Source organism: Staurois parvus, unplaced genomic scaffold, assembly GCF_062004578.1.
Source record: "Staurois parvus isolate SC_StPar_1 unplaced genomic scaffold, SC_StPar_1.0 ptg000037l, whole genome shotgun sequence".
NCBI lineage: Eukaryota > Metazoa > Chordata > Amphibia > Anura > Ranidae > Staurois > Staurois parvus.
Window position 1 is genome coordinate 381523 of NW_028317833.1, and position 24572 is coordinate 406094.

A 24572-nucleotide genomic window follows, 5' to 3' on the forward strand; every position below is an offset into this window, starting at 1 on the left:
ATTTCATTATTAATGTCATTATTGATGTTGCCCATAGTTACACTTTGGTGCCAACGTTGTAATATTTCCAGGGAGAAGAAGTTTTCTTTACAAACTTTCCACCAAAAAGAGATGTGTGCACTCAGAGTGATTATTGTGAACCCCAATCAGAGGAATGTCAGTCCCCCGGAAGAAGTGGTAGGAATATGACCGCACACTCAGCACTTTGTAAGTTCAGATCTCTGGCAGTTGTATTGTGTGATTAGTCTATGGAGAGGAGTAATAGCTGGAAAGAGAAAACATGTAACAAGGATTTCTGATCTTCACCTGATGGAATCCCATTTGGCAGAACCACATGGAACACAAGTGGCCAGCTGGGCTTACGTTTTACTGCTGAATACATCCCCTAAATCAGCAGTAACTCAGTATTGGAAGGCCTGCATCAGCTTGGGATGTTGTTTTCTCACTGAACAGAGACTTCTTTCTAGCTGGTGTCACAGCCGCAGACCTGCCTGAAAAGTTGTCATCCATGAGAGGAGATGAAATGTGGAAAGGAGGCATTGATAATGGGAGAGGAGATGGAACATGTAAAGGGAGGTGTGACATAAATGTAAAGATTTGAGTAGCTGAAATGTGACCTGTAGCAATATGTAATCGTAAATTTAGTTAATTCCTTGTCATTAAAGAAATAAGGTATTCGGAGACAGATGGTCATCAATTAGCATCTGAAAGGACCTAGCTTCCTCTGGAAGTGGCACCTGGGTGCTAATAAGATTTTCTCACCTATATGTAATCAGACTTTGCCATCTTCCTGAAGCTTAAAAGAGAAACGCAGACGTTTCGGCTTCATGACACCAAGGGGGCTCGGAGCTGTCTAGGGAGCTCTAAAAGTATATACATACATCAAAAAAGTATGTTTCATCTCTCATAAAAGCTAAAATATTAGTTGCAGAGAGATGAAAATACTTTCTTCTGATGGGGCACTCTGTAGGCTACATCGGCATATAAAACTATATTTGTGACCTATGTAGAATGCCAGGAAAATGCAGGAACTGGCTATGTGGCGCTGGAGTGTGATAGCAGAGCAGTGATTGGTACTGTCGGGATCGGACTGATGCACTGGTATCGGAAATTCAATCCCCGACTTGTTGATTCAAACCGGTCTTGGTCCAATTGATTTTGGGCAGTTCATCACCCAGAACAGCCTGTGGGCGGGTACAGGAACACCCCCCAGAGTCGATTGGCTAAGTACTAATGTCCAGCCCTCATCCATAACCTAACTGCCGATCTCCTCCATTCCTCCTACCGCTCCATCCCCCACAGCCACTTCCTCCTGTACCACTATCCCCTCCCTCCTAGATTGTAAGCTCGAAAGCGCAGGGCCGTTGAACCCCTCGTGTATTGTTTTGTTACTGTACTGTCTCATGTACTGTCTCCCACTATAATGTACAGCACTGAGCAAACCTTTTGGCACTATAGAAATACTGTATAATAATAATAATACATAGCCCCATAAATTGAGGATCTGGACATTGTAATTCATATGGAGCTGGTTCAATCGACTAACGGATTACGGATTCTCTGACTTGCTCCAGTCGCAGGATAAATCTTGGTAAAAGTTTTATTTCTGTTTTTTATTCCCTTTTATTTTATAGTGAATAGTCAATGTGTGTCTTCTTGTATTTTTTATAACTTTCTATACTTTGCACATAGTTTATGCCCCACCCACTTTCAGGATATTAATCTTAAAATTAATAAGTGATTTCTGGGTATTTAAGCTTGGGCTCCTATCTTCGGAGAGATTATTATTATTATACAGTATTTATATAGCACCAAAAGGTTTGCTCAGCGCTGTACATTATAGTGGGGGACAGTACAGTAACAAAACAATACATGAGGGCCCTGCTCTTTCGAGCTTACAATCTAGGAGGGAGGGGATAGTGGTACAGAAGGAAGTGGCTGTGGGGGATGGAGTGGTAGGAGGAGTGGAGCAGATCGGCTTTTAGGTGAGGGTGGGGTAGGCTTCCCTGAAGAGATGAGTTTTCAGGGTGCGCCTAAAGGTGAGGATTGTAGGTGGCAGTCTGATGGATTGGGGTAGTGAGTTCCAGAGGATGGGGGAAGTCCTGCAGTCGGGCGTGGGAGGTGGAGATCAGGGAGCTAGAAAGTAGGAGGTCTTGTGAGGAGCAAAGATTACGGGTAGGGTATTTGGGTATCAGGTCGGTGAGGTAGTTTGGGGCAGCGTTATGAATGGCTTTGTATGTCAGTGTGAGTAGTTTGAATTTGATGCCTTGGGCAATCGGGAGATAGTGGAGGGAATGACAGAGGGGGGTGGCAGATACAGAGCGGTTGGTAAGGTGGATGAGTCTGGCCGCTGAGTTCAGGATTGACTGAAGTGGGGATAGTCTGTGATGAGGGAGGCCGGTGAGTTGGGAGTTGCAGTAGTCCAGGCGTGAGATAATAAGGGAGTGAACGAGTAGTTTAGTAGTGTCAGGGGTTAGGAATGGATGTATTTTGGAGATGTTACGGAGGTGGAGCCTGCATGAGCTTGCTAGCGATTGGACATGGGGTTAGAAGGACAGGTTTGAGTCTAGAGTGACACCTAGGACTTTGGCTTGCAGGGTGGGACTGATGGTGGTGTTGTGGGTTGTGATAGAGTGGGTGGGGGGGAGGTCGCAGGCTGGGGGGAAAATTAGCTCGGTTTTTGGAAAGGTTTAGGAAATGGAGCGACATCCAGTCTGATATGTCATTCAGTAGGTGAGTGATACGGGCGGAGGATGAAGGGGTGAGGCGAGGGGTGGAGAGGTAAATTTGTGTGTCATCGGCGTAGAGGTGATAGTTGAAGCCGTGGGAGTGTATCAGTTTGCCAAGGGAGGAGGTGTAGATGGAGAAGAGAAGGGGCCCGAGGTCAGAGCCTTGGGGGACCCCAACAGAGAGGGGGAGGTGGTAGCGTTATAGGTAACGCTGAAGGAGCGTTGAGAGAGATAGGAGGAGAGCCAGGAGAGAGCGGAGTCTCTGATGCCAAGGGAGTGTAGTTAATCGAGGAGGAGGGGGTGGTCAACTGTGTTGAAGGCCACGGAGAGATCAAGGAGTAAGAGGACTGAGTAGGGGCCATTAGCTTTGGCGGTTAGCAGGTCATTGGTGATTTTGAGTAGGGAGGTTTTGGTGGAGTGTAGGGGACGATTAGATTGTATTGTATTTTAGTGTTTTTATATGCTCGGTCAAGCTCATTGCCAATCTGTATGCAATTGCACTGCATGTTGGCAGATTGCGTGCAGATTGTAAAAGGTAACAGATCTGCCACACAGTGATGTGTGTGTGTGGTGTCCCAACAGACCGTTCTGTGGATAAACTGTTGGCTGGTGGCCAGCTACCGTTTGTGGTGTGTCGGTGTGTGGACAGTGGAAGAGTGATTAACACTGGGGTTCTGTAGGATAGCTGAAGGGATCCTAGAAGGGTGTGTGATTGCTAAGCTGCTCCTCAACTCTAATTAGTGCACCAGATTGTGTATAAGATTTGTATCTGCCTTTGTGTGTATTTAGCTATCCGGATTGGAGTGGAGTCTCCCTCCGGTGGTGGCCAAGAGGTAGTGCAGGCTGTGAAAGTGTATCATGGCCGGTCTTATATTCTGTTTTATTTTTTTTACATAATGTTTATTAGCAAATTACAAGGCATTTAAAATATACACTAAGTACATAGTAATACAGTGTGATAGAAAAAAGAGAAAATGCAATATATCACAATGGGCAAAAGCCATACATAGAGAGATGGTTAGGAAAACAAACAATTACAAATACAACAATTGCATAGCAAGTGATTTAAAATAAAGGTGTCTGGGGAGGGAGGAATAGTGGAGGAGGAATTGGACTGGAGAGAAATCGAGAGGTAATGTAGATACTGTCAAAGTTATCTGATGAACCTCCTGCCAGCAGGATTGGATACTTGGGCATGACCACCAGATATGGTGGAAAGACCCATCTGGTGCCCCAAATCTCCAACACTTGTTAGGCAGAGAGGGATTGTAGTAATGGATTCTAGAAGGGGTACGGTACCAACGGGAGGCCAGTTTGTAGCTGTTTTCTTGCGTTGATATGTAAATATTTGATCCGAGTCCAAAGAGGAGAAATCTGTTTCCAGGTCCCTGCTCTAAGCTCTGCAGGGGGGGGGGGTGTGTGTGTCATAATTCCCACCTCCAACTAGGAGGAGGTAGACTAATGAAATCAGATGCCTCTGGGGTTCGGTTTTAGAGCAAATAGATTCAAAGGGGGTAAGAGAACGGGTCCATTTATGACGGTGTTCATGTGTTTGCAAAAAGTGCCTGATTTGGAGGTAAGCCCAGAAGGGGAATGTACGATCTCTCATGCTGTCCACCAATGAAGAGTAAGGTTTCAATCGGCCCTTTTAGAAAAAGTGTTCAGCCTTCATCTGGCTACGTGGCCAATGTTGGGATAGAAAGGTCTTATGCATTCCTGGATGGAAGTCGGGATTTAAGCTGAGAGAGGTTAAGGGGTTAGGAGCATCCAAAATGGAGGCCAACTTGCAGGTCAAAGGGAAGAATTTCAGAGTAGATCCCAACAATGGGTGTGTGAGGAGGGCCTGAGGTGTGTGCTTTGCAAGAAGCCAAGGGATCGATGCTATAGGGAAGGGGGAAAATGAGTTCTCTAAATTCACCCAAGCTTTGGTGGTCGAATGAACGTGCCAATCAATAACTCTAGAAAGATGGCAAGCCCAATAGTAACGTTGTAGGTCAGGGAGTCTGATCCCTCCCTTAGATCTAGGGAGAACCAATTGTGAATACAAAATGCATGGACGCTTGTGATTCCAAAGAAACAATGAGCACATTCTTCTACATGAGGTAAAAAAAGGCATGTGGTAGTTGCATAGGTAGGGTTTGAAAAAGATAGAGGAGGTGAGGGAATACGTTCATTTTGAGTATGGCAGCCCTCCCGGACCATGAGAAGCAAGGATGGTGCCACTTCGTAAGGTCGTCCTGAATTGATCTGAGAGCTGTGACAAAGTTTTTGGCATATAGGTCATTTAGGTAACGAGTGAGCTGGATACCTAGATAAGTGAGGGCCTCCTTTTCCCAATGGAACGGGAACCGGGATTGGCAAAACAATACCATGTCAGAGGAGAGAGTGATGCTAAGGGCATAGGACTTAAAATAATTAATTTTGAGATTCAAAAGATATTGAAAGAATGACAAGTCTTTCAGCAGATTGGGCAAGGAGGTTTAAGGATCCGCTAAAAACAGTAGGATGTCGTCTGCATAAGCAGCAATTTTGTATTCTTGAGCTGTTGCAGTAATGCCTTTGATGTCAGGATTCAAATGGATTTTGTGTAACGGTGGTTCTAATGATAGTACAAAGAGGAGCAGGGAGAGGGGACGCGTCCCATTCCCGAGGGGGAAGGGGTTCAATAGGTGGCCATTCACTCGAACCTGTGCCATTGGGCCAGAATACAGGGCCATAATGAAGTTAAGCATTTGTTCTTTCAGACCGATCGCCTGCAGGGACGCCTTCAGATAGTCCCATGCCACTCTGTCAAAGGCCTTCTCCACATCCAAAAAGAGGAGGAACCTAGGGGTATTAGATGTGTGAAGCCAGTAGAGGAGGTGAAGGGCCTTGGTGGTATTATCTCTTGCTTCTCTGCCAGGGATGAAACCCACTTGATCTAAGTTGATCAAGGAGGGGAGTAAGGGAAGGAGACGATTGGCAAGAATTTTTGCAAATATTTTGAAATCTACGTTCAAGAGGGATATGGGCCTATAATTGGATACCAAAGTTGCATCTTTATCCCCTTTGGGTATGACTGTGATGTGCACTTCTAAGAGGTGATGTTGTGGTGGGGGGGATGAGAAGAAGGTATTTAAGGCAGCGAGGAAAGGGTCGCTCAGGATGTCAAGAAATTATTTGTGGTAAGCTGCAGAGAAACCATCAGTATCCAGGCTCTTACCAGGTTTCAGTTGTTTGACAGCTCGCTGAAGCTCATCAGACATAATGTTTTGTTCTAAGGTTTCTGCCGTATCCTCAGGAAGTGCGGTGGGACTATAAAGATGAAGAAAGTCAGATATCAGAGGGGCCCTGGGTGTAACGGCTTCAGATGGGGGATGTTCAGGGGGGAGGTTGTATAGGGTGTTGTAAAACTGCTTGAAATGAGAAGCAATGTCGATGTTTGATGAGGCAACAGCACCATCCAGACCCCTGATTTTGTGGACTGTCATGCTCGACTTTTTTTCTTGAAGGGCTCTAGCTAGAAAACTCACACTTTTATTCGCAAATTCATAGAATAGCTTTTGTGACAAAATATATCTACCTTTGGCTGCCTTGCCCACTTCAGTCAGGAGCTGAGAACGAGCAGGCGTGAGTTCAGTCAGTGTCAACGCGGCTTGTGTATTGGATTCTATCTGTAAGAAGTTGTAGACGCTCTTGTCTGTCTCGTTTACATTTCATGGCTATGGCTATGAGGACTTCGCATATGACACATTTATGTGCCTACCATTGCGTTAGAGAGGAGGTTTCTGGAGTTTGGTTTGTTGAGAAATAGTTAATTTGGAACAGATCTCAGTTTCAGTTGCTATGTCGGATAGAAGGGAAGTGTCCAGTCACCAGAACTTAGAGCGGGAGTGTTTTTTGGGGAAACGCAATGTCGTGGTCATGGTGGTGGTCCGAGAGAACCATCGGTTCTATGGAGGTGACGTGGAGGAGTGAGAGATCTACTTGCAATAAGAAAATGTATTCTATTCTGGAATATTTGTTGTGCCGTGGAGAAAAGAATGTGTAGTCTTTGACATTAGGGTTAAGCAGTCGCCAGGAATCATGGAGTTGTAGGTCCTGTAGGTGAGTGAAAATCCACCTAACAGCTTTGTATAGTAAAAAGGAGCTACCTGAGGAGGAGTCCAATAATGGGCATAAGGGGACATTCAGATCTCCCCCCAGAATCAGCATGCCTGTCTGGAAGGAGGAAAGGGAGGCAGTGATCGAGCGGACAAAGAATACCTGCTTGGTATTGGTAGCGTAGAGATTTGCAAGCGTGATGGGCCGATTAGCAAAAGTGCCTTTTAGAAACAAGTATCTGCCTTCGGGGTCCGGGAGTGAATCTGAAATTGTCAAGGGGAGGTGTCTTGCTATCAGAATGGCCACGCCCTTCAATTTAGCCAAAGGGTTAGCGGCATGATAAACAGTTGGGAAGCACGAGCTAAAGAGCTTGGGGATGGAATCTTGACAAAAATGTGTCTCTTAAAGAAAGATGACATCCGCTCTTTGTATAAATATAGGTACTTTTCCAGACAACTGTCCTGATGGAGAGTTGGAGGAGGTCATGTCCAAAGTGTCGTGAATAATAAGCCTGGTGGACACTGGGAGTAAGGGAAGTGGGGAAGGATTGGAGAAGGAAGGGAGGGAAGGGGAGAAAAAGAAAAAAAAAAACAAGAAGGGGGGGAAGGAGGAGAGAGAGAGAAAGGAAAAAGAAAGTTGTCATTAAAAGGAAGTATTAACCGGCGGGAGGAATAGACCAGCTAGTCCACTTGTGAATGGGAGAGAAGGGTGAGAGAGGGGACAAGAAAAAAAAGGGGTAGAGGGAGAGAAAGTGAGGAGGGAAGGAGAAGGAGGAGAAAAAGGAAGTAGCCGGCTGAAGTCAGTAAGAGCTCACTGAGCCCACTGTGTGGGAAACGAGGTGAGTGTAGAACCAAAATGGGGGAGCCTGCCGCCTGGTGGATCCTGAGAAAAATAAGATGTGGGGACTGTAGAGGAAGGGAGAGGGCAGGGCAGTCAAGTCCATAAATATTGGGACATCGACACAATTCTAACATATTTGGCTCTATACTCCACCACAATGGATTTGAAATGAAACGAACAAGATGTGCTTTAACTGCAGACTGTCAGCTTTAATTTGAGGGTATTTACATCCAAATCAGGTGAACAGTGTAGGAATTACAACAGTTTGCATATGTGCCTCCCACTTGTTAAGGGACCAAAAGTAATGGGACAGAATAATAATCATAAATCAAACTTTCACTTTTTAATACTTGGTTGCAAATCCTTTGCAGTCAATTACAGCCTGAAGTCTGGAGCGCATAGACATCACCAGACGCTGGGTTTCATCCCTGGTGATGCTCTGCCAGGCCTCTACTGCAACTGTCTTCAGTTCCTGCTTGTTCTTGGGGCATTTTCCCTTCAGTTTTGTCTTCAGCAAGTGAAATGCATGCTCAATTGGATTCAGGTCAGGTGATTGACTTGGCCATTGCATAACATTCCACTTCTTTCCCTTAAAACACTCTTTGGTTGCTTTTGCAGTCTGCTTTGGGTCATTGTCCATCTGCACTGTGAAGCGGCATCCAATGAGTTGTGAAGCATTTGGCTGAATATGAGCAGATAATATTGCCCGAAACACTTCACAATTCATCCGGCTGCTTCTGTCAGCAGTCACATCATCAATAAATACAAGAGAAGCAGTTCCATTGGCAGCCATACATGTCCACGCCATGACACTACCACCACCATGCTTCACTGATGAGGTGGTATGCTTAGGATCATGAGCAGTTCCTTTCCTTCTCCATACTCTTCTCTTCCCATCACTCTGGTACAAGTTGATGTCGGTCTCATCTGTCCATAGGATGTTGTTCCAGAACTGTGAAGGCTTTTTTACATGTCGTTTGGCAAACTCTAATCTGGCCTTCCTGTTTTTGAGGCTCACCAATGGTTTCCATCTTGTGGTGAACCCTCTGTATTCGCTCTGGTGAAGTCTTCTCTTGATTGGTGACTTTGACACACATACACCTACCTCCCAGAGAGTGTTCTTGATCTGGCCAACTGTTGTGAAGGGTGTTTTCTTCACCAGGGAAAGAAATCTTCGGTCATCCACCACAGTTGTTTTCCGTGATCTTCTGGGTCTTTTGGTGTTGCTGAGCTCACCGGTGCGTTCCTTCTTTTTAAGAATGTTCCAAACAGTTGTTTTGGCCACGCCTAATGTTTTTGCTATCTCTCTGATGGGTTTGTTTTGTTTTTTCAGCCTAATGATGGCTTGCTTCACTGATAGTGACAGCTCTTTGGATCTCATCTTGAGAGTTGACAGCAACAGATTCCAAATGCAAATAGCACACTTGAAATGAACTCTGGACCTTTTATCTGCTCATTGTAATTGGGATAATGAGGGAAAAACACACACCTGGCCATGGAACAGCTGAGAAGCCAATTGTCCCATTACTTTTGGTCCCTTAACAAGTGGGAGGCACATATGCAAACTGTTGTAATTCCTACACCATTCACCTGATTTGGATGTAAATACCCTCAAATTAAAGCTGACAGTCTGCAGTTAAAGCACATCTTGTTTGTTTCATTTCAAATCCATTGTGGTGGTGTAAAGAGCCAAAAATGTTAGAATTTTGTCGATGTCCCAATATTTATGGACCCGACGGTATAGAACTTATATGCGAAGTCAGATAAGGTGGTGTAGCAGCCGTTCCCGGCAGAATGGGTAAGTTGTGATGTCTTAAGAAAGATTTGGAACTAAATGTATAAGGAATAACAGCAGTGAGAGGGATAGATGTTTGGGTATCACACACAGCGGTTTAGGGCAGGTAGATATCACATACGCGAGGGTGAGTGTACTGTAGGCTAAAACGTGAACTAGGAAAACCAAAATAGCAGACCAGGTATCAAACGCTCTGAGGTAGAGCTACAGGTGGCACTCCCCGCCCCCCCCCCCCCAGGAGGAGGGCAAGCAGTACCACCATCTACCTAAGGCATTGTAGGTTAGATACATAACAATAACGATAACTTAGGGCGACCAGAATGTGAAAAATGACCAATTAGGCCGCCAGCATACAAGGCACTACACATTACATGAAGGGGAGGAAACAAAGGCAAGAAAACCAGGAAATGTATCAGCATAGGCTCAGAAGGCATCAAGGGAGTCGAGCAGCACCTCAAATAGGTCTTGAGAGAGTGCCTAAGCACGCACCTGCAGGGGGAGAGGGATGGAAGGGAGCGGCCAGTGTCAAAGGGCCTGCTTAGGAAGATTATAGGCCTAGCACTATACGTGAGCATGGGATGGATGGAGATGCAAAAGTAGTAAAGGGATTACCAAACTCTTAAAGGGGATTACCATCCAGGGAGCCTATGGAGGTGATGCTCGCTCACAGGTATAAAACAACAATGCAATAACACAAAGGAACAATCCATGAGTCCCAATCCAAGTAGACTTGACAAGGGCCTCGTGGAAGGAGATTAGCGGAAATGGAGACTCAGATGGAAGTCAGGTGGTTGCAGTCTAAGGTAGTAGTGGCAGTGCCACAAGGAGGCTTGCAGAGAAGAGAGGCAAAGTGAGACGGATCGTGGCGGATGGGCGAGGAATTGGAAGGCGGGGGGTTGCAGAGTGAGATCCAGGGAGCCTCCAAAAAGGTGTACAGATGATTGTATGCCGGAGTGTCAGGAAGTACAAGCTGGAGCAGGTTTGGGAGGGCTTTCAGGGTGGGGATTCTGAGGCCCCTAAGGGTAGTATCAGAGGAACAGGAGTTTTCCCGATAAACTTCGGAGGTGAGGTGTGATGTTCAGAAGCTGGTAGTAAGTTGGTAATGTGTTGTGGATGAGAGGGGCAGGAGCGAGAGGAGGTGCAGAACTCCTAAGCATCACAGCGGGACCTTCTGTGTGCAGGAAAAGCCATTGGGCTGGATGTGGTAGTAGAGCCCCTTTTGTGAGGTCTTGGAGGGGTCGAGGGAGCAGAGCGGCGTCGACAAAAAAGGTGGCCTTGCCACTCCATTGCACTGGTTTCCGGTTCCAGTTTCTGCGGCAGAAGGGATCTGCATATTCCTGTACCAGTCAGGAAGGTCCAGTAATGGTATTTCCAGAGCAGCACAGAAATTGAGCAATTCCTCTGGGAACCGCAGATTAGCAGTGCGCCCGTGCGGAAAGGCAGAAGGGGAATCGCCACCTGTAGGGTATGTTGTGGGATCGGAGTGAGTCCATTAGGGGGCGGAGTTCTCTTCTTTGTTGTAGGGTCAGAGTGGAGAGATCAGATGTATTTCTGACCCCCGATACAAAAGGCGTCTTCTTTCTCTGGCGCATCTGTGGATATCTTTAAATGGAAAACTGGACAACATACTATGTCTCTTGGGGGAGGGTCGGTATCTCTGCCCCTGGGTTGGAGTTATCTATGTGCATGATCCATGTCAATAGGCGTCACAGGCAGGCGGGCCCAGCAGGTCATTAAAGAACGCCATGACTGTTCTTGAAATTTCGTTTGGTTCTACAGATTCTGGTACACCACGGATTCTGATGTTATGCCTGCGTCCACGATTGTCTAAATCCTCAATATGTCTATAGAATTCACGGATGCTTGAAGCGAGGGAGGCGATCATCTGCTGTAGTTCCACTATTGCGTCTGCGTTTTGTTTGGCAGAGAGTTCCACCCCTTCTAATCTGGTGCCCAGGGAGTGGAGGTCATCACGTAGGTCAGTAAGGGCAGTAGTGAATGTTATTTTAATGTCAGCTGCCACAGCATGTAGGTCTCTCAGCGATAAGGCATGAGATTCAGAGAGATCATGCTGTGGGACAGAGTCTGATGCTGTGCTCCGTGGAATGGCTGCAGAGGGGGAGAGGGGGATAACTGTGGTCTGTCCCTCTGCTGGGAGTGGAATAGCTCCTGTATATGCCGTGCTGACTGCTGATTAGGGACCCGTGGGGAGCAGGACCAGGCTCCAGAGGTGTTCCGGTCCGCTTTACCCATGTTTGTCTGCCCTGTGCTCACCCGATCCTCCATGCAAGGAAGCAGGATGTCTCTGGCCGGTGGGAGCTCCTAGCTTAAGCGGCCATCTCGGATCGCGGCAGAACATGCTCCCTCATACTGTTTTATATATTCAAAGTTAAGTCCCCCTTATTCCCTCTTACCCCAAGTCACGGCCGCACTTGCGCGCCTCGGTTAGCTAGTCGCTATGGGCAAGGCGTGTGGGTAAATCCGTGACAGGAGGATTGGAGAAGGTGAGCTTAGCTGGATACCTCAAGCCTGGCTGATCATGCATCAATAGTCAGAAGAACCTGGAATGGACTCTCCCACTGAGGCTTCAGAGACTTGGTAAGATGACAATAGACCCCATCCTAGTCTCTGGTACTGAGGCAGTGTTGGGCATGTTTTACCTCAGGATCCAGAAATGAAGAAAATGCTTGGAAACACAACTCAGTTGGTGAATCATGAAAATGCATTGCATGTTCATTCAAAGCTCCATAAAAAAGATAAAGATGAGAATCATGAGGGAAGCTGTTCAGTTATTGATGCTTATCTTAAAACAATTGTCAAAATATAAAATATTCAATTCCTTTCTAGTTGTGTGATTGATGGACATAAGCACTAAACTCAGTTCATCCAATCATTACATTCTAGTTTGCTCACAGATTTTAGTTTGCTTCTTTTAAAGTAACATTTTCTCTTTTCCAGCTTGTGGGATGATATTGGGGATGTAAAACTGAATTGTGACACCTGAAACTTCTTTAATATCTCTTTTCTTCCAGAAAATAATCTATGCTGAGATTTGTGAATCCTCCGGTGATAATTAGACCAACACTAACTGTAAAAGTTTTGTCACATTGAGAGCATTAAAATGGCTTCTCTCCAGTGTGAATCCTCTGGTGTCTGATAAGATTTGACTTATGTGTAAAAGCTTTGCCACATTCAGAACACTGATATGGTTTCTCTCCAGTGTGAATCATCTGGTGTCTGATAAGATGTGACTTCCTTGCAAAAGCTTTATCACATCCAGAACACTGATATGGCTTCTCTCCAGTGTGAATCCTCTGGTGTGTGATAAGATGTGACTTCTTTGCAAAAGCGTTATCATATTCAGAACACTGACATGGTTTCTCTCCAGAATGAATCATCTGGTGCATTATAAGCTCCCTCTTGGTTGTAAAAGTTTTGCCACATTCGGAACACTGATATGGCTTCTCTCCAGTGTGAATCATCTGGTGAGTGATAAGATGTGACTTCCTTGCAAAAGCTTTATCACATTCAGAACACTGATATGGCTTCTCCTCAGTGTGAATTCTCTGGTGTCTGATAAGATGTGACTTCTTTGCAAAAGCTTTATCACATTCCGAACACTGATATGGCTTCTCTCCAGTGTGAATCCTCTGGTGTATTATAAGCTCCCTCTTGGTTTTAAAAGTTTTGCCACACTCAGAACACTGATATGGCTTCTCTCCAGTGTGAATCCTCTGGTGTTTGATAAGACTTGACTTCTGTGTAAAAGCTTTATCACATTCAGAACACTGATATGGTTTTTCTCCAGTGTGAACAATCTGGTGTCTGATAAGATGTGACTTCTCTGTAAAAGCTTTATCACATTCAGAACACTGATATGGCTTCTCTCCAGTGTGAATCTTCTGATGTGTGATAAGATGTGACTGCACAGTAAAAGCTTTATCACATTCAGAACACTGATATGGCCTCTCTCCATTGTGAATCATCTGGTGTGTTTTAAGATTTGCCTTCTGTGTAAAAGCTTTATCACATGCAGAACACTGATATGGCTTCTCTCCAGTATGAACTCTATGGTGTACTATAAGGTCTTTCTTGCATGTAAAGGTTTTGTCACATTCAGAACAAGGATATGACTTCTCTCCATTGTGAACCTTCTGGTGTGTGATATATTTTCTCTCCATTGTAAAATCTCCAAACAAGTAGTTTGAAATGACTCCTCTTATGTATACTTGGGTTGGACTTTATTGTAAAGCCGTTATCACTTCCAGAACACTGAAATTACTTTTCTCCTGCTGGATCAATGTGGAAGAGGATCCAAACCATGACTTTTAGAACACAGATATGACTTGTATCCCGTGTGAATCCTCCAGTGAACTGCGATAAAGACTTTCAGTCAATTAAGACATCCATATGTCTTGTTTTCCATGTGACTCAGCTGTATTCATGAAGACCAACATGACCGAAAACTTGGTTCATCAATCCACCTGTACAAAAAAAAAGTTAGAATTCTATATAAAAGGACTACATAAAGTTTCTTTCTATTTTTAATATATATATATATATATATATATATCTTATGAATAGAAAGAATATGTACAGCATTATCTACAGTATTTTTTTTAATCAAATAGATTTTATTAAGAAAGTTTAAGTGCGCACAGTATTCCCAACATTCAGCCCAGACAATGGAGTCATACATTCTCATGTATAGGCAGTTGTGGCACTGTTACAGATCATACAGAACAATAACTTGCTTTGTCTATGGTGTCACTTTTACCTTTTATAAACAAATGAACAGAGAAAAGAAGAAACAGCCTAGAACAATTCAGCTGTACACAGCAAGTAACTCCCCCCAGTACATACATAGATAGCTGACACCGATCAATGGGGCCCGTGTCTATAGCATCATACCCCAAGTATCAGTCTCCAATGTAGTCACCATTCAGTAGGATACAACTGGCTCGTTCTCCTTCTATGGGGCTAAAAGAGCTAAGATTTTAAAAGCCTATGAAGAACTAACTAGGAGTGAGCAAGGAGTATCCAGCCAGTTCTGCCAGAGAGACATACATCTCCTGGGGGAATTACAATGTTGGTAAGTTAGTTTTTCACATGTTAATGTGGAGTTCACCTGCTCAATTCACTGTTGTCTGCTGGGAGTTTGAGATGATAGCCAAGATCGGGATAATTTTTATGGTCAAGCAGCCTCACTATTGCTATATGACTTGTAATAGGAGGAGGTGTAAATAATTCCTCCTCTATTGAGACCAAGAGGCACACCCAAGGAATATTGAATACCAACGTTATAATACTGGTCATATCATTCCACTTTTTGAATAATTTTGGACATTTCCAAAACGTGTATCAAATCCCCGATATCACCACTACAATTGGGGTCATAAGGGGAAATCCCTCCTGTCCTAGCTGAACAATTGAGCTGGGGTCCTGAAAGCTCTATGCAAAAGAAATGACTGAGTTTCTGTGAAGAGGACAGAGAAATGAAAGGTATCGAGATCAAAATCACCTCCCACCACTCTCTTATTTTCTCTGTTTCTTTGTCTGTTTCCCATTTCTTTCTATAAGTCTTCAGCAAAAGTCAAAAGAGTGGAATAAATATATGAGAGATCATGCCTTTGCCACTGGTGCCATCTGAAGCCCATTAACAAGTGTGAGAGTGATGTGAAATCTGTATCTGATGGAAGTAGCAATCGATGGATGGGATCTAATGTGTCTACTAACTCCCACCTGGTAAGATGTTGAAGTTGGGCAGCTATAAAATAAAGTCTAGCATTTGGTATTGCTAGGCCTCCTTGGTCTTCACCATACTGTAGAGTAGTGAGTGTGGTTCTAGCTGACGGCTTCTTCTAAATGAGTTCTCCAAACTGGGAGTCTATACTGGAGAACCACTTACGAGGTGTCCACATGGGAGAATTGTGGAGTATATAGAGGAATTGTGGAGTTCATATCTTCTCTTGTTCATAGATTTTATTGGAAAGAGATAATAGTTTTACAAGGAGCTCATAACAATGTGATTGCAGGACTCACCAACAGTAAGTCAGAAGGGGTACAAGCCTTAGAGGTAACGTACAGGTTGTAATTTGTACAGTACAAACAATATCTTCATACATTAAAGTGGAGTTCCAGTGAAAATAAAAAAAAAAAAATAAAAGTCAGCAGCTGCAAAAACTGTAGCTGCTGACTTTTAAAAGACAGATACTTACCTGTCCCTCGATCTCGTGGTGTCCTCCCCGCAGCCTGTTTTACCGGCCGCCCTGTGTTCTCAGCGCCAGCATCTTCAGTGTGGGCACCCAGCTGTGACAGCTTGCGGCTTCATGAGCGAGTATCTCTGTGCTTTGTGAATGGTCCTGTAGTCTTCTAGGACCTGTCATGTGTCCCAGAAGACTACAGGGAGGGAGGGGGAGGACAACTTCTGTTTCTGATCACCTATGTGACTGCAGCAGAAGTGGAAGTGAGTACTTGTCAATTTCAGGTACTCCCCCCCTCAAAAGGTGCCAGTTCTTATTGGGGAGTGGGGTCCTTAAAGCAGGACTTCCCCTTTTGGGTGGAGCTCTGCTTTAACTTAAGCAAGAGATAACAGTGCTATAGTATCAAGGGAGGAGTGAATGTAGAGACTGGCACGTTATATACTCTATAGTATCATTTCTGGTACTCTCACAGTGGGAGTATAGATTTAGTACTTCAACCTGTATGCAGATACCAGTGGCAGACGAGTGGGTGACCTGTCTGCGTCACTGAAAATTCAAACTGATAGTGTAGGTTCCCTCAATTGGGAAAACCCCCATAAGGGATAAAGAGCTAATGAGAGGAAAGGTGAAAAGGAAGAGAGCAATGGAGAGATAAGAGCAAGAGTAGTGAAGAAAGGGGTACAGATAAGGGGGGAGGAGAGGAGGTCCCCAGGGGGGAGGGTGTGTGCCTGTATAGAGTAGCAACTGAGTAGTGGGTTACCTAATGGACTCAGGACTACAAAGAGAGTAAGGTTTCATCAGAGTTTGAGGGTAGGAAATGGTCAACCCATGGTTGCCATAGTTGTTCATTTTTATGCACTCTGTCTAATAGGACGGCTTCTACTTTGACATTTATCGTGGCTCGAGTGACACTATTCTTAGTTTCAGTGGTATTGAGGTGGGTGGATTTCCAGGCCTTCGCTATGGTTTGCTAAGCCGTGGTGGTGACCTACAGGAGTAGTTTGAATTGCCAGTGTGTCACTTCTTGGGCCTTATGCAAGTAAAGGAATGGATGCTGGTCAACCAACCCCAGTCCAGTGTTGAGGAATGGCCTCAGCTGCCATTCTAGCCACACCCTCTGATGCATTTCACCCAGCCAACTAGGGCTTGGTCACACTGCATCCATCCCTTTACTTGTATTGGCTGACACTGGAATCGCTCTGACTCATGCTCCCTTCTTCTCACTTGCTGGTGGGGTGATCCCTTTCCTTCCATCCATAGCTTGGAGACACACCATAAGGTATACTTCTTGGGGTTTGTTATTAAATGAGGCAGTGGCCGGATGGATATATATACTGTAACTTCTTCATAAAGAACTGTAGGCACATGGAATATTTTGCACCAATACGTTTGAACAACCGGGCAGGTCCACCACATGTGAAGGTGGGTATGTGGTGGGTAACTGCTTCAGAGCAGCCACGAAAACAAGTCAGGGATTAGGACGGAATGAATGTAGCAATCCGGGCAGGGACCAGGTACCTGAGGGGAGTGGTCTTTGCTGTAGGCAGCACTGGTCGCACATATATATATTAGGGCATCAACTCTTCAGCTCTGAGGAAAGGGACACGTCCCCGAAATGCATCAGCAGGCTGACCGCACCACCAATTTGACACTCTGACATCAGTTTGGGCCATTGTGACGAACTGTCCCTTTCTGATAACATTTTGCCCTTTTTGTTCTGGTTTTCTCCCCTTGTTAAGTGGTCTTCCTATTCTCCCCTTGGTAAAGCTGTATATGTTTAGCAGCTGTTATGTAGACAGGCATTCTACACTGTTTGTTTAGGGAAATGTGACCTTGTAGTCTTTCACTTCTATAGAGTTCATTGTCAAGGTCCTACCTTTTCCCAGAGGTTATGCTGCTCCATGTGCTGGCATCCATCTTGGGTTTCTGCAGAGCATGGTGGGAGTCTTTTATGCCTTCAGTCCTCTGCGGTCCATCCCCCAGAGGGGTGTGGTTGATCACATATAAGCCTGTTGTCCGCACGTGCTCTTTGTATTCGTGTCTTGTGTGTTGGTGTTGCAACAAGCTCTGTTTATACTCTCGTGGCTCTCCTGGAAACTGACTCAGCTTTTGACTAGACTATTCTCTGTGTTTTCCATTTATCTGACCTCCTGTTGCTGAACCTGGCCTGTGACCTGTTATTCTTGTCTACCGTTCTGTTCCGTTTGTCTCGTTATTATCGACCCGGCGTGCCCGACTACGCTATTGTCTTATCTGGTTCCTACCAGCTACATGCCATTGGCGGTGACCATTACCACAGTTGGGGTGTCTCGGGGGCCGTGACCTGGTCCCTGGCTGCATCAAGTCCATCCCCACCATCAGGGGCCCTGGTGAAGGGCAGCCTGGGATTTAGACTCCGCGTCCTGAGGGACTCCGGTCTGTGGGTGGTGGTTGTCGTCAGTCGGTGCGTGACCCTGCCATTAGGCCTGCCTGTCCGTTCCACAGCTCCTGCCCTGACAGTTAATACTGTATTGTTGTGTTGTAGGGTTTTGTTGTGGGTGGGGAAAACCCGGTGCCAGGCTGTCTGGTGGGGGTGAAGCTGTATATACTGAACTCTGTTCAATAAAGATTGATTCATTTCACCCTACACGAATTTCTGACTCGTGGTTTGGGATAGCAGGAAAGGATTGGTTTTGAGCTCTAATACATGCCTTGACAGAACACTGGAAGTCTAGCAGGACGATGGGACCATTGGCTAAGACGCATCGCTTTGCACGAGGAAGCCTAGGCGGAACGGTTCTGCCACAATCATCACTGTGGCTTTTTAGGCTTTTTCATGTACATATTTTGCGAGTAGGTTTTTTGTCTTTTTAAATTAAGTTTGGATAATGCGCTAGGTGTTTGCACCGCCTGTGTGATTTTTTTCTTTTTTACCAGGACATGAGAGTTTTGTGGTTAGTCTCCATGGCTACTATATTTTGGGAGGAGGATTTCTAAATGTAGATTTAAATCCCATTCCCACTTGGATGTATATGGTATGAAGTGTAAGGTGGTGGAGCTGGTAGCTGTGTATATAAGGTGGAAATCAAACCTCTGACATGGGGGTTATATTTACATATGTGTTCAAACCTTGTCAAGTCTGGGAGGGAGGGGGTTGGTGTGTAAGTGGGAGGAACAAAAGTGATTGATCTGAAGATATCTAAAACTTTCAGGTCTAGATATTTTGTGGGAGTCACATAGGGTTTGGAAGGGTATAAAAGGAGTCTGGTGCTGTGAAATTGTAAGTTTGAACTAGACTAGTTCTAGGACAAGCATGAAAAGAAGATGGAGGCATCCATGCCGGATAAAAGCCTGGATTGAGGAGGTATGCCATGAGTGGGTTATGGAGTGACTGAAAGGTGTATCAGAACTTTAGACTGTCCCAGATAGATGGGTAGTGTTGAGTAATTGGGTTTTGGAGTGATTGACGGCCTCTTGGGTGTAGCCATAGCAAATTGGCAACTGATAAGGGGTCCCAATCTACTGACTCTATAGGGACCCATGGGGGGGGGGTCACTTTTACTGCATGATAATTAGGGAGTTGAGCAAGATGTGCAGCTTGGAAATATTTTGCAAAGTTCGGAAGCCCCAGACCACTCTAAGTTTTGGTAAGGTACGGATGGACCTGGGTAGATGCAGTTTAATAGTGCCCCATACCTAAATGGTGGCATGACACTGTAATATGCGGAGGAAACAGGAAGGTATATATATGGGTAGGACTAAGGTATAATATTTTGGGCAGAATTGTCATTTTTTACAACCGTGATACAACCCATCCATGAGAGGGGTCGTTTGGACCAGGATGTCTGTCATGTTTCACATGACTGTCATATGCCTTTAAGTGTTCTCTCTATTTTGTCTCTGCTCCTCCCTTTCCTCTGGTTTAGTTCTTGCTGTATAGATAGCCCACCCCTCTTCCCAGTAATGCATTTCAGCAAGCCTAATGTCTCACGAAGCAGAGCACAGTATGATCTTTTGACCTATCATGTTCATTCTTGTAAGATTCTCTCAGTATATGGAATAAACTTCACAAGATCTACAAGACATCATCTTGATTGCGTTACTGACTGTGCTATCCAGCTGAGATTGGAGTTATCACTATCTCATCACAACTGTAAGTTACAGAGATCACACTTTTAATACTTAGATTGGAGAGACAGAACAGTCAAAAGATCAGTGAAATGTCTTCACAGGATCCTTGCTATCTGCACACAGTGAGATGTTACATAGATGGATATAGCAGCTACAGAGAGTGCCACCATCTCTACACAAGCCTGTACATGTCTGCAAGTATATCTCAGCATAACACCCATGAGTGTCAGGACAAATTATTGATGTGAATGTCTTACAACTGCAAGTTTATACACTGCATCTGTATGCATTAGCACATGGCTTGTCTGTGAAATTATAAGAGAAAGAAAACCTTTCTGCAATCATTGCCTAGGAAACCTGAACTCACCCACAGAAAAATTGATACATTTCTCTGTAAACTTTCTATCAACCCCTCTCCTTGCTAACATGATGTTTCAGGAAAGTAATATACAGTCTGGGGAAACTAACACACAACCATAATCAGCGCTTCATCCAGAGCAGGACTTAAACCCTGAATTATACAAAACGCTTAAAAAAACCATCCTGGAAAATTCAAGAGAATCTTCATGCTGACAAGTTAGAATTGCTGTCTAATATTAATGACTTATGGACTAATACTGTTAAATGCATGTCTGCTGCCTCCCAACAATCTCATGAGCCAATACAACTAGGGGGTGCTATCCAGCAATTGAATGTTGCTTATGAGAATTATCAAAGACTGTGTGTTAAATCTATTGCTCTCCTAAAGTGGCACAACACTCAAAGGTCATTGGAAGAATTAATGAGTTTTGAGGCGCTCAATCTTGAAAGAGACAATGTAGTGGTGTGAACAAAGACAAAGGCAGAAGTGAGAATAACACAGCTCCATGAATCCAGATCTTATCGCTCTCCATCTACTAGATGCTCCTCAAGAGCTTTCAAATCCATACAATCAAGGTCTTCTACACTCAGTCAACAACTAATAAAAGCCCGTGCTGATGCTGAAGCTTCTAAAATTCAGGCAGCTTTCACCCAAAAGAAAGCAGAAATGGAGGCTCGGGCCGCACATCAGAAAGCAGAGAAAGAAGCTGAAGCCACACGCCAAAAGGCAGAAATGGAAGTTTTGGAAAAACAATGTGATCATGCCACAGCCATGGAAAGGTTAAGGGTCTTAGAACAAGCCGCTAGTGAAAACAAAAGAGACAACAGTTCCAGACACTCAGTTGTATCTTATGTCTCAGATTGTTCACACACCTCTCCAGAACGTCAACTTTCTGTCACAGCAGTCTCTTCTCTGCACCTACTGTACCTCAAGACAATTTTCCCTTATATCCTCCAATACATCAGACTGCAACATCTCAGATAGCTGCAGACACTGGTGTGTATTTAATAGACCGTCCATCATACTTTGGCACCAACACAGTACCTCCTAGCAAATGCACTACTCTACAAACTAACATGCCAATGAACTTTAAGCCAGTGCTGGTACTGAATGACTTAGCAGCAACATATGTTGCCAAGTCACTCCACGTAAGTCCACCGCCACAACCAACTCTGTTCCACCTGCAGTCATGCACCCAAAATCAGAAAACACGACATGTCAAAGTCTGCTAAATACATGCATCGCAGAGAACTTGTTAAGACAGGCCTCACCAAGTTTGATGACAAGCCTGAAAATTACAGAGGCTAGAAATCCACTTTAAGGCCACAATGAGTGACCTAGACATCAATGCCACTGAGGAATTAGATCTACTCATCAGATGGCTAGGTCCCCAGTCTACTGAACGCATCAAGAGGCTCAAAGCAGTTCATATTGACAACCCTGCTGCAGGCCTTAATGCTTCTTGGGGCAGACTTGAACATATCTTTGGCAGCCCAGAGGCCATTGAAGATGCTTTAGTCAAAAGGTTGCAAAGCTTTCCATGGATGTCTGCTAATGGCAATCTTCAAGAACTCCGTGATATTCTATTAGAGCTTCAACTTGCTATTCTGACATCAACTTACCTGGTCTCAGTTATCTTGACACCTCTCATAGCATCAAACCTATTTTTCTCAAGCTACCATATGGAATACAAGAAAGATGGGCAGCGCTTGGATCAAAGTATAAGGAATAATATAGAGTTGCCTTTCCTCCTTTTTCCTACTTCTGTGAGTTCATCAGAAGAATTGCAGACACTGAGAATGACCCAAGTTTCTCATATGGGGACTCAAACCTTCTCCGTACACTCTCTCCAAGACCTATGAACACACTTATGTCTCACGGAGACCGTAGATGTCCAGCGTTAGTGAAAAGGACTAATGATCTACCTGCACCTGCTACAGTTCTTGAAAAGACTGATCAAAACAAGAGAATTGAGGACCCAAATCGCCAATGTCCAATACATAACAAACTACATCCACTTAAGAAATGTATCGGCTTCAGAAAGAAAACTCTCAAAGAACGTAAAGAACTTTTGAGGAAATTTGGGGTTTGCTACAAATGCTGTGCCTCCATGGAACACTTTGCAAAGGACTGTAAAGCGATCAAATGTATAGAGTGTGACCGTGATGACCATGTGCAAGCTCTTCATCAATATTCGCACAACTCTGCTACGCTCACAAACAATCTTCCTGAGGCAAAACAAGGCGGGGAGCGCCCAGATCAAGCAATATAATGGGAGACAATACAGCAACAATACAGTTCAATACAAGAGGGATAGGAGGGCCTGATCCCAGGAGCTTACAATCGAGGAGAGAGGGGCTAGTGGTACAAAAGGTAGTAACTGTGGGGGATGGACTGGTTGGAAGAGTAAAAGATTCCATTATTAGCTGAGGGCAGGATAGGCTTCCCTGTAGAGATAGGTTTTCAGAGATCGCCTAAAAGTGAGCAGAGTAGGCGCTAAATTGGGAAAGAGAGTTCCAGAGGATGGGGGAAGCTCTGGAGAAGTCCTGGAGAGGAGCATGGGAAGAGGAGACAAGGGAGCTAGAGAGCAGGAGGTCGTGCGAGGAGCACAGAGTACGGTTTGGGTGATATTTGGAGACAAGATCGGTGATGAAATTTGGGGCAGAGTTATAAATGGCTTTATATGTTATTGTTATTGTTTGGAATTTTATCTGTTGGGCAATGGGAAGCCAGTGGAGGGATTGGCAGAGAGGGATGGAGGACACTGAATGGAAGCCAGTGGAGGGATTGGCAGAGAGGGATGGAGGACATTGATTGGAGGCCAGTGGAGGGATTGGCAGAGAGGGGTGGCTGATACAGAACAGTTAGTAAGGTGGATGAGTCTGGTAGCAGCATTCATGATAGACTAAAGAGGGGATAGCCTGCGATGAGGTAGGCCAATGAGGAGGGAGATACAATAGTCAAGGCGAGATATAACAAGGGAGTGAATAAGTTGCTTAGTGGTTTCTGAGGTTAAGAACGGCCGTATCTTGGAGATGTTGCGGAGGTGAAGTCTACAAGATTTGGACAGTGAATGAATTTGGGACTGAAAGGACAGATGGGAGTCTAGGATTACACCAAGTACCCTGGCATGAGGGGAAGGACTGATGACTGTGTTATTGATCTTGATGGATAAGTCAGGGGAGGGGGTACGGGCTGGAGGGAATATTAAGATCTCAGTTCTAAGGGTGCACAAAGTTAGTCATCAAATCAACGGTCCACACAATGTACCATATGCTCAACGTCTGGACCTAGGATGGGTCATCATAGGCAATGTCTGCCTAGACCAGGACAGGAGGTCCTACTCAGTCTCTTCCCCTTAAACCACATGTCCTGTCAAATGGACAAACAACTTGTTCTGCACAATGACCACATAAATATATCGTGAAAGAAAGACTGTTTGAAAAAAGGTGCACAACGGCCCATCATACAAGACAATAAGAAAGTTCTTAATCTCTGGGATGACAACATCAGCAACACAGTGTCTGAGGTAACCACTAAAGATATTGAGTTGGCAGCTACCATAGAAGACAAAGAATTCTTGAAAACCATGAGTAAAGAGCTCTACCAAGATGATTCCAATAGTTAGTAGCACCTCTACCATTTTGTACCCCAAGAAAGAGACTACCAAATAACAGGTACATGCAGAATCAGGGTTTCTTTAAATCGCAGTGTGAACCAGAAGCCTGAGATGAAAAAGCACTTTGTGGACTTTATGCAGAAAGTGTTTGAGAGAGATCATGTTGAGCCTGCACCTCCTCTTACAGAAGGAGAAGAATGTTGGTACCTACCATGCTTTGGCGTCTACCATCCTTGCAATCCTGATCAGATTAGGGTGGTCTTTGACTCAAGTGCTCATCATGAAGGTGTCTCCCTCAATGACAATCTTCTCACTGGGCCTAATCTGAACAGCAATCTCATAGGAGTTTTACTTCGCTTCAGACAAGAGCAAATTGCTGTTATGGCTGACATTCAGCAGATGTTCCACTGTTTCATCGTCTGCGAAGACTACAGAAACTTCCTCAGGTTCCGCAATAATGATGCCAACAATGAAGTCACAGACTACCGAATGAAGGAACATGTTTTCAGTAACAGTCCTTCTCCTGCAGTAGTAATTTATGGACTGAGGAAAACAGCTCAAGAGGGTGAGAAAGAATTTGGATCTGATGCAAGATAGTTCGTCGAAATTAATTTCTATGTAGATGATGGACTCAAATCTGTGCCCAATGAAGAAGAAGCTAATGACCTTCTTAGTAGAACCCAGAACATGCTTGCCACTGCGAACCTCAGACTTCACAAAATCATCTCTAACATTGACAAGATCATGATAGCCTTTCCTTCTGATGATCATGCTGTCAGTGTGAAGAAATTCCAACTAGGATCTGACCTGTTACACAACACAATCTTGGATT

At 44.6% G+C, this 24572-nt stretch overlaps 1 protein-coding gene and 1 long non-coding RNA gene across 2 annotated transcripts in view; both read right to left on the bottom strand.

Moving 5' to 3' along the window:
- LOC149470589 (uncharacterized) overlaps positions 1 to 24572 on the bottom strand; it is a 153958-nt gene that overhangs the window by 117575 nt on the left and 11811 nt on the right. The gene's annotated exons all lie outside the window — the stretch shown is intronic.
- On the bottom strand, positions 9239 to 13811 carry LOC149470592 (uncharacterized). Its single transcript, XM_089662125.1, has one exon. It carries the CDS (start codon positions 13626 to 13628, stop codon positions 12564 to 12566), a length of 1065 nt encoding a protein of 354 aa, XP_089518251.1. The 5' UTR covers positions 13629 to 13811; the 3' UTR covers positions 9239 to 12563.

Coding starts and splice junctions, on each gene's coding strand:
- LOC149470592 (XM_089662125.1), bottom strand. CDS start 13,628: ATGGAGAGAAAATATATCACACACCAGAAGGTTCACAATGGAGAGAAG.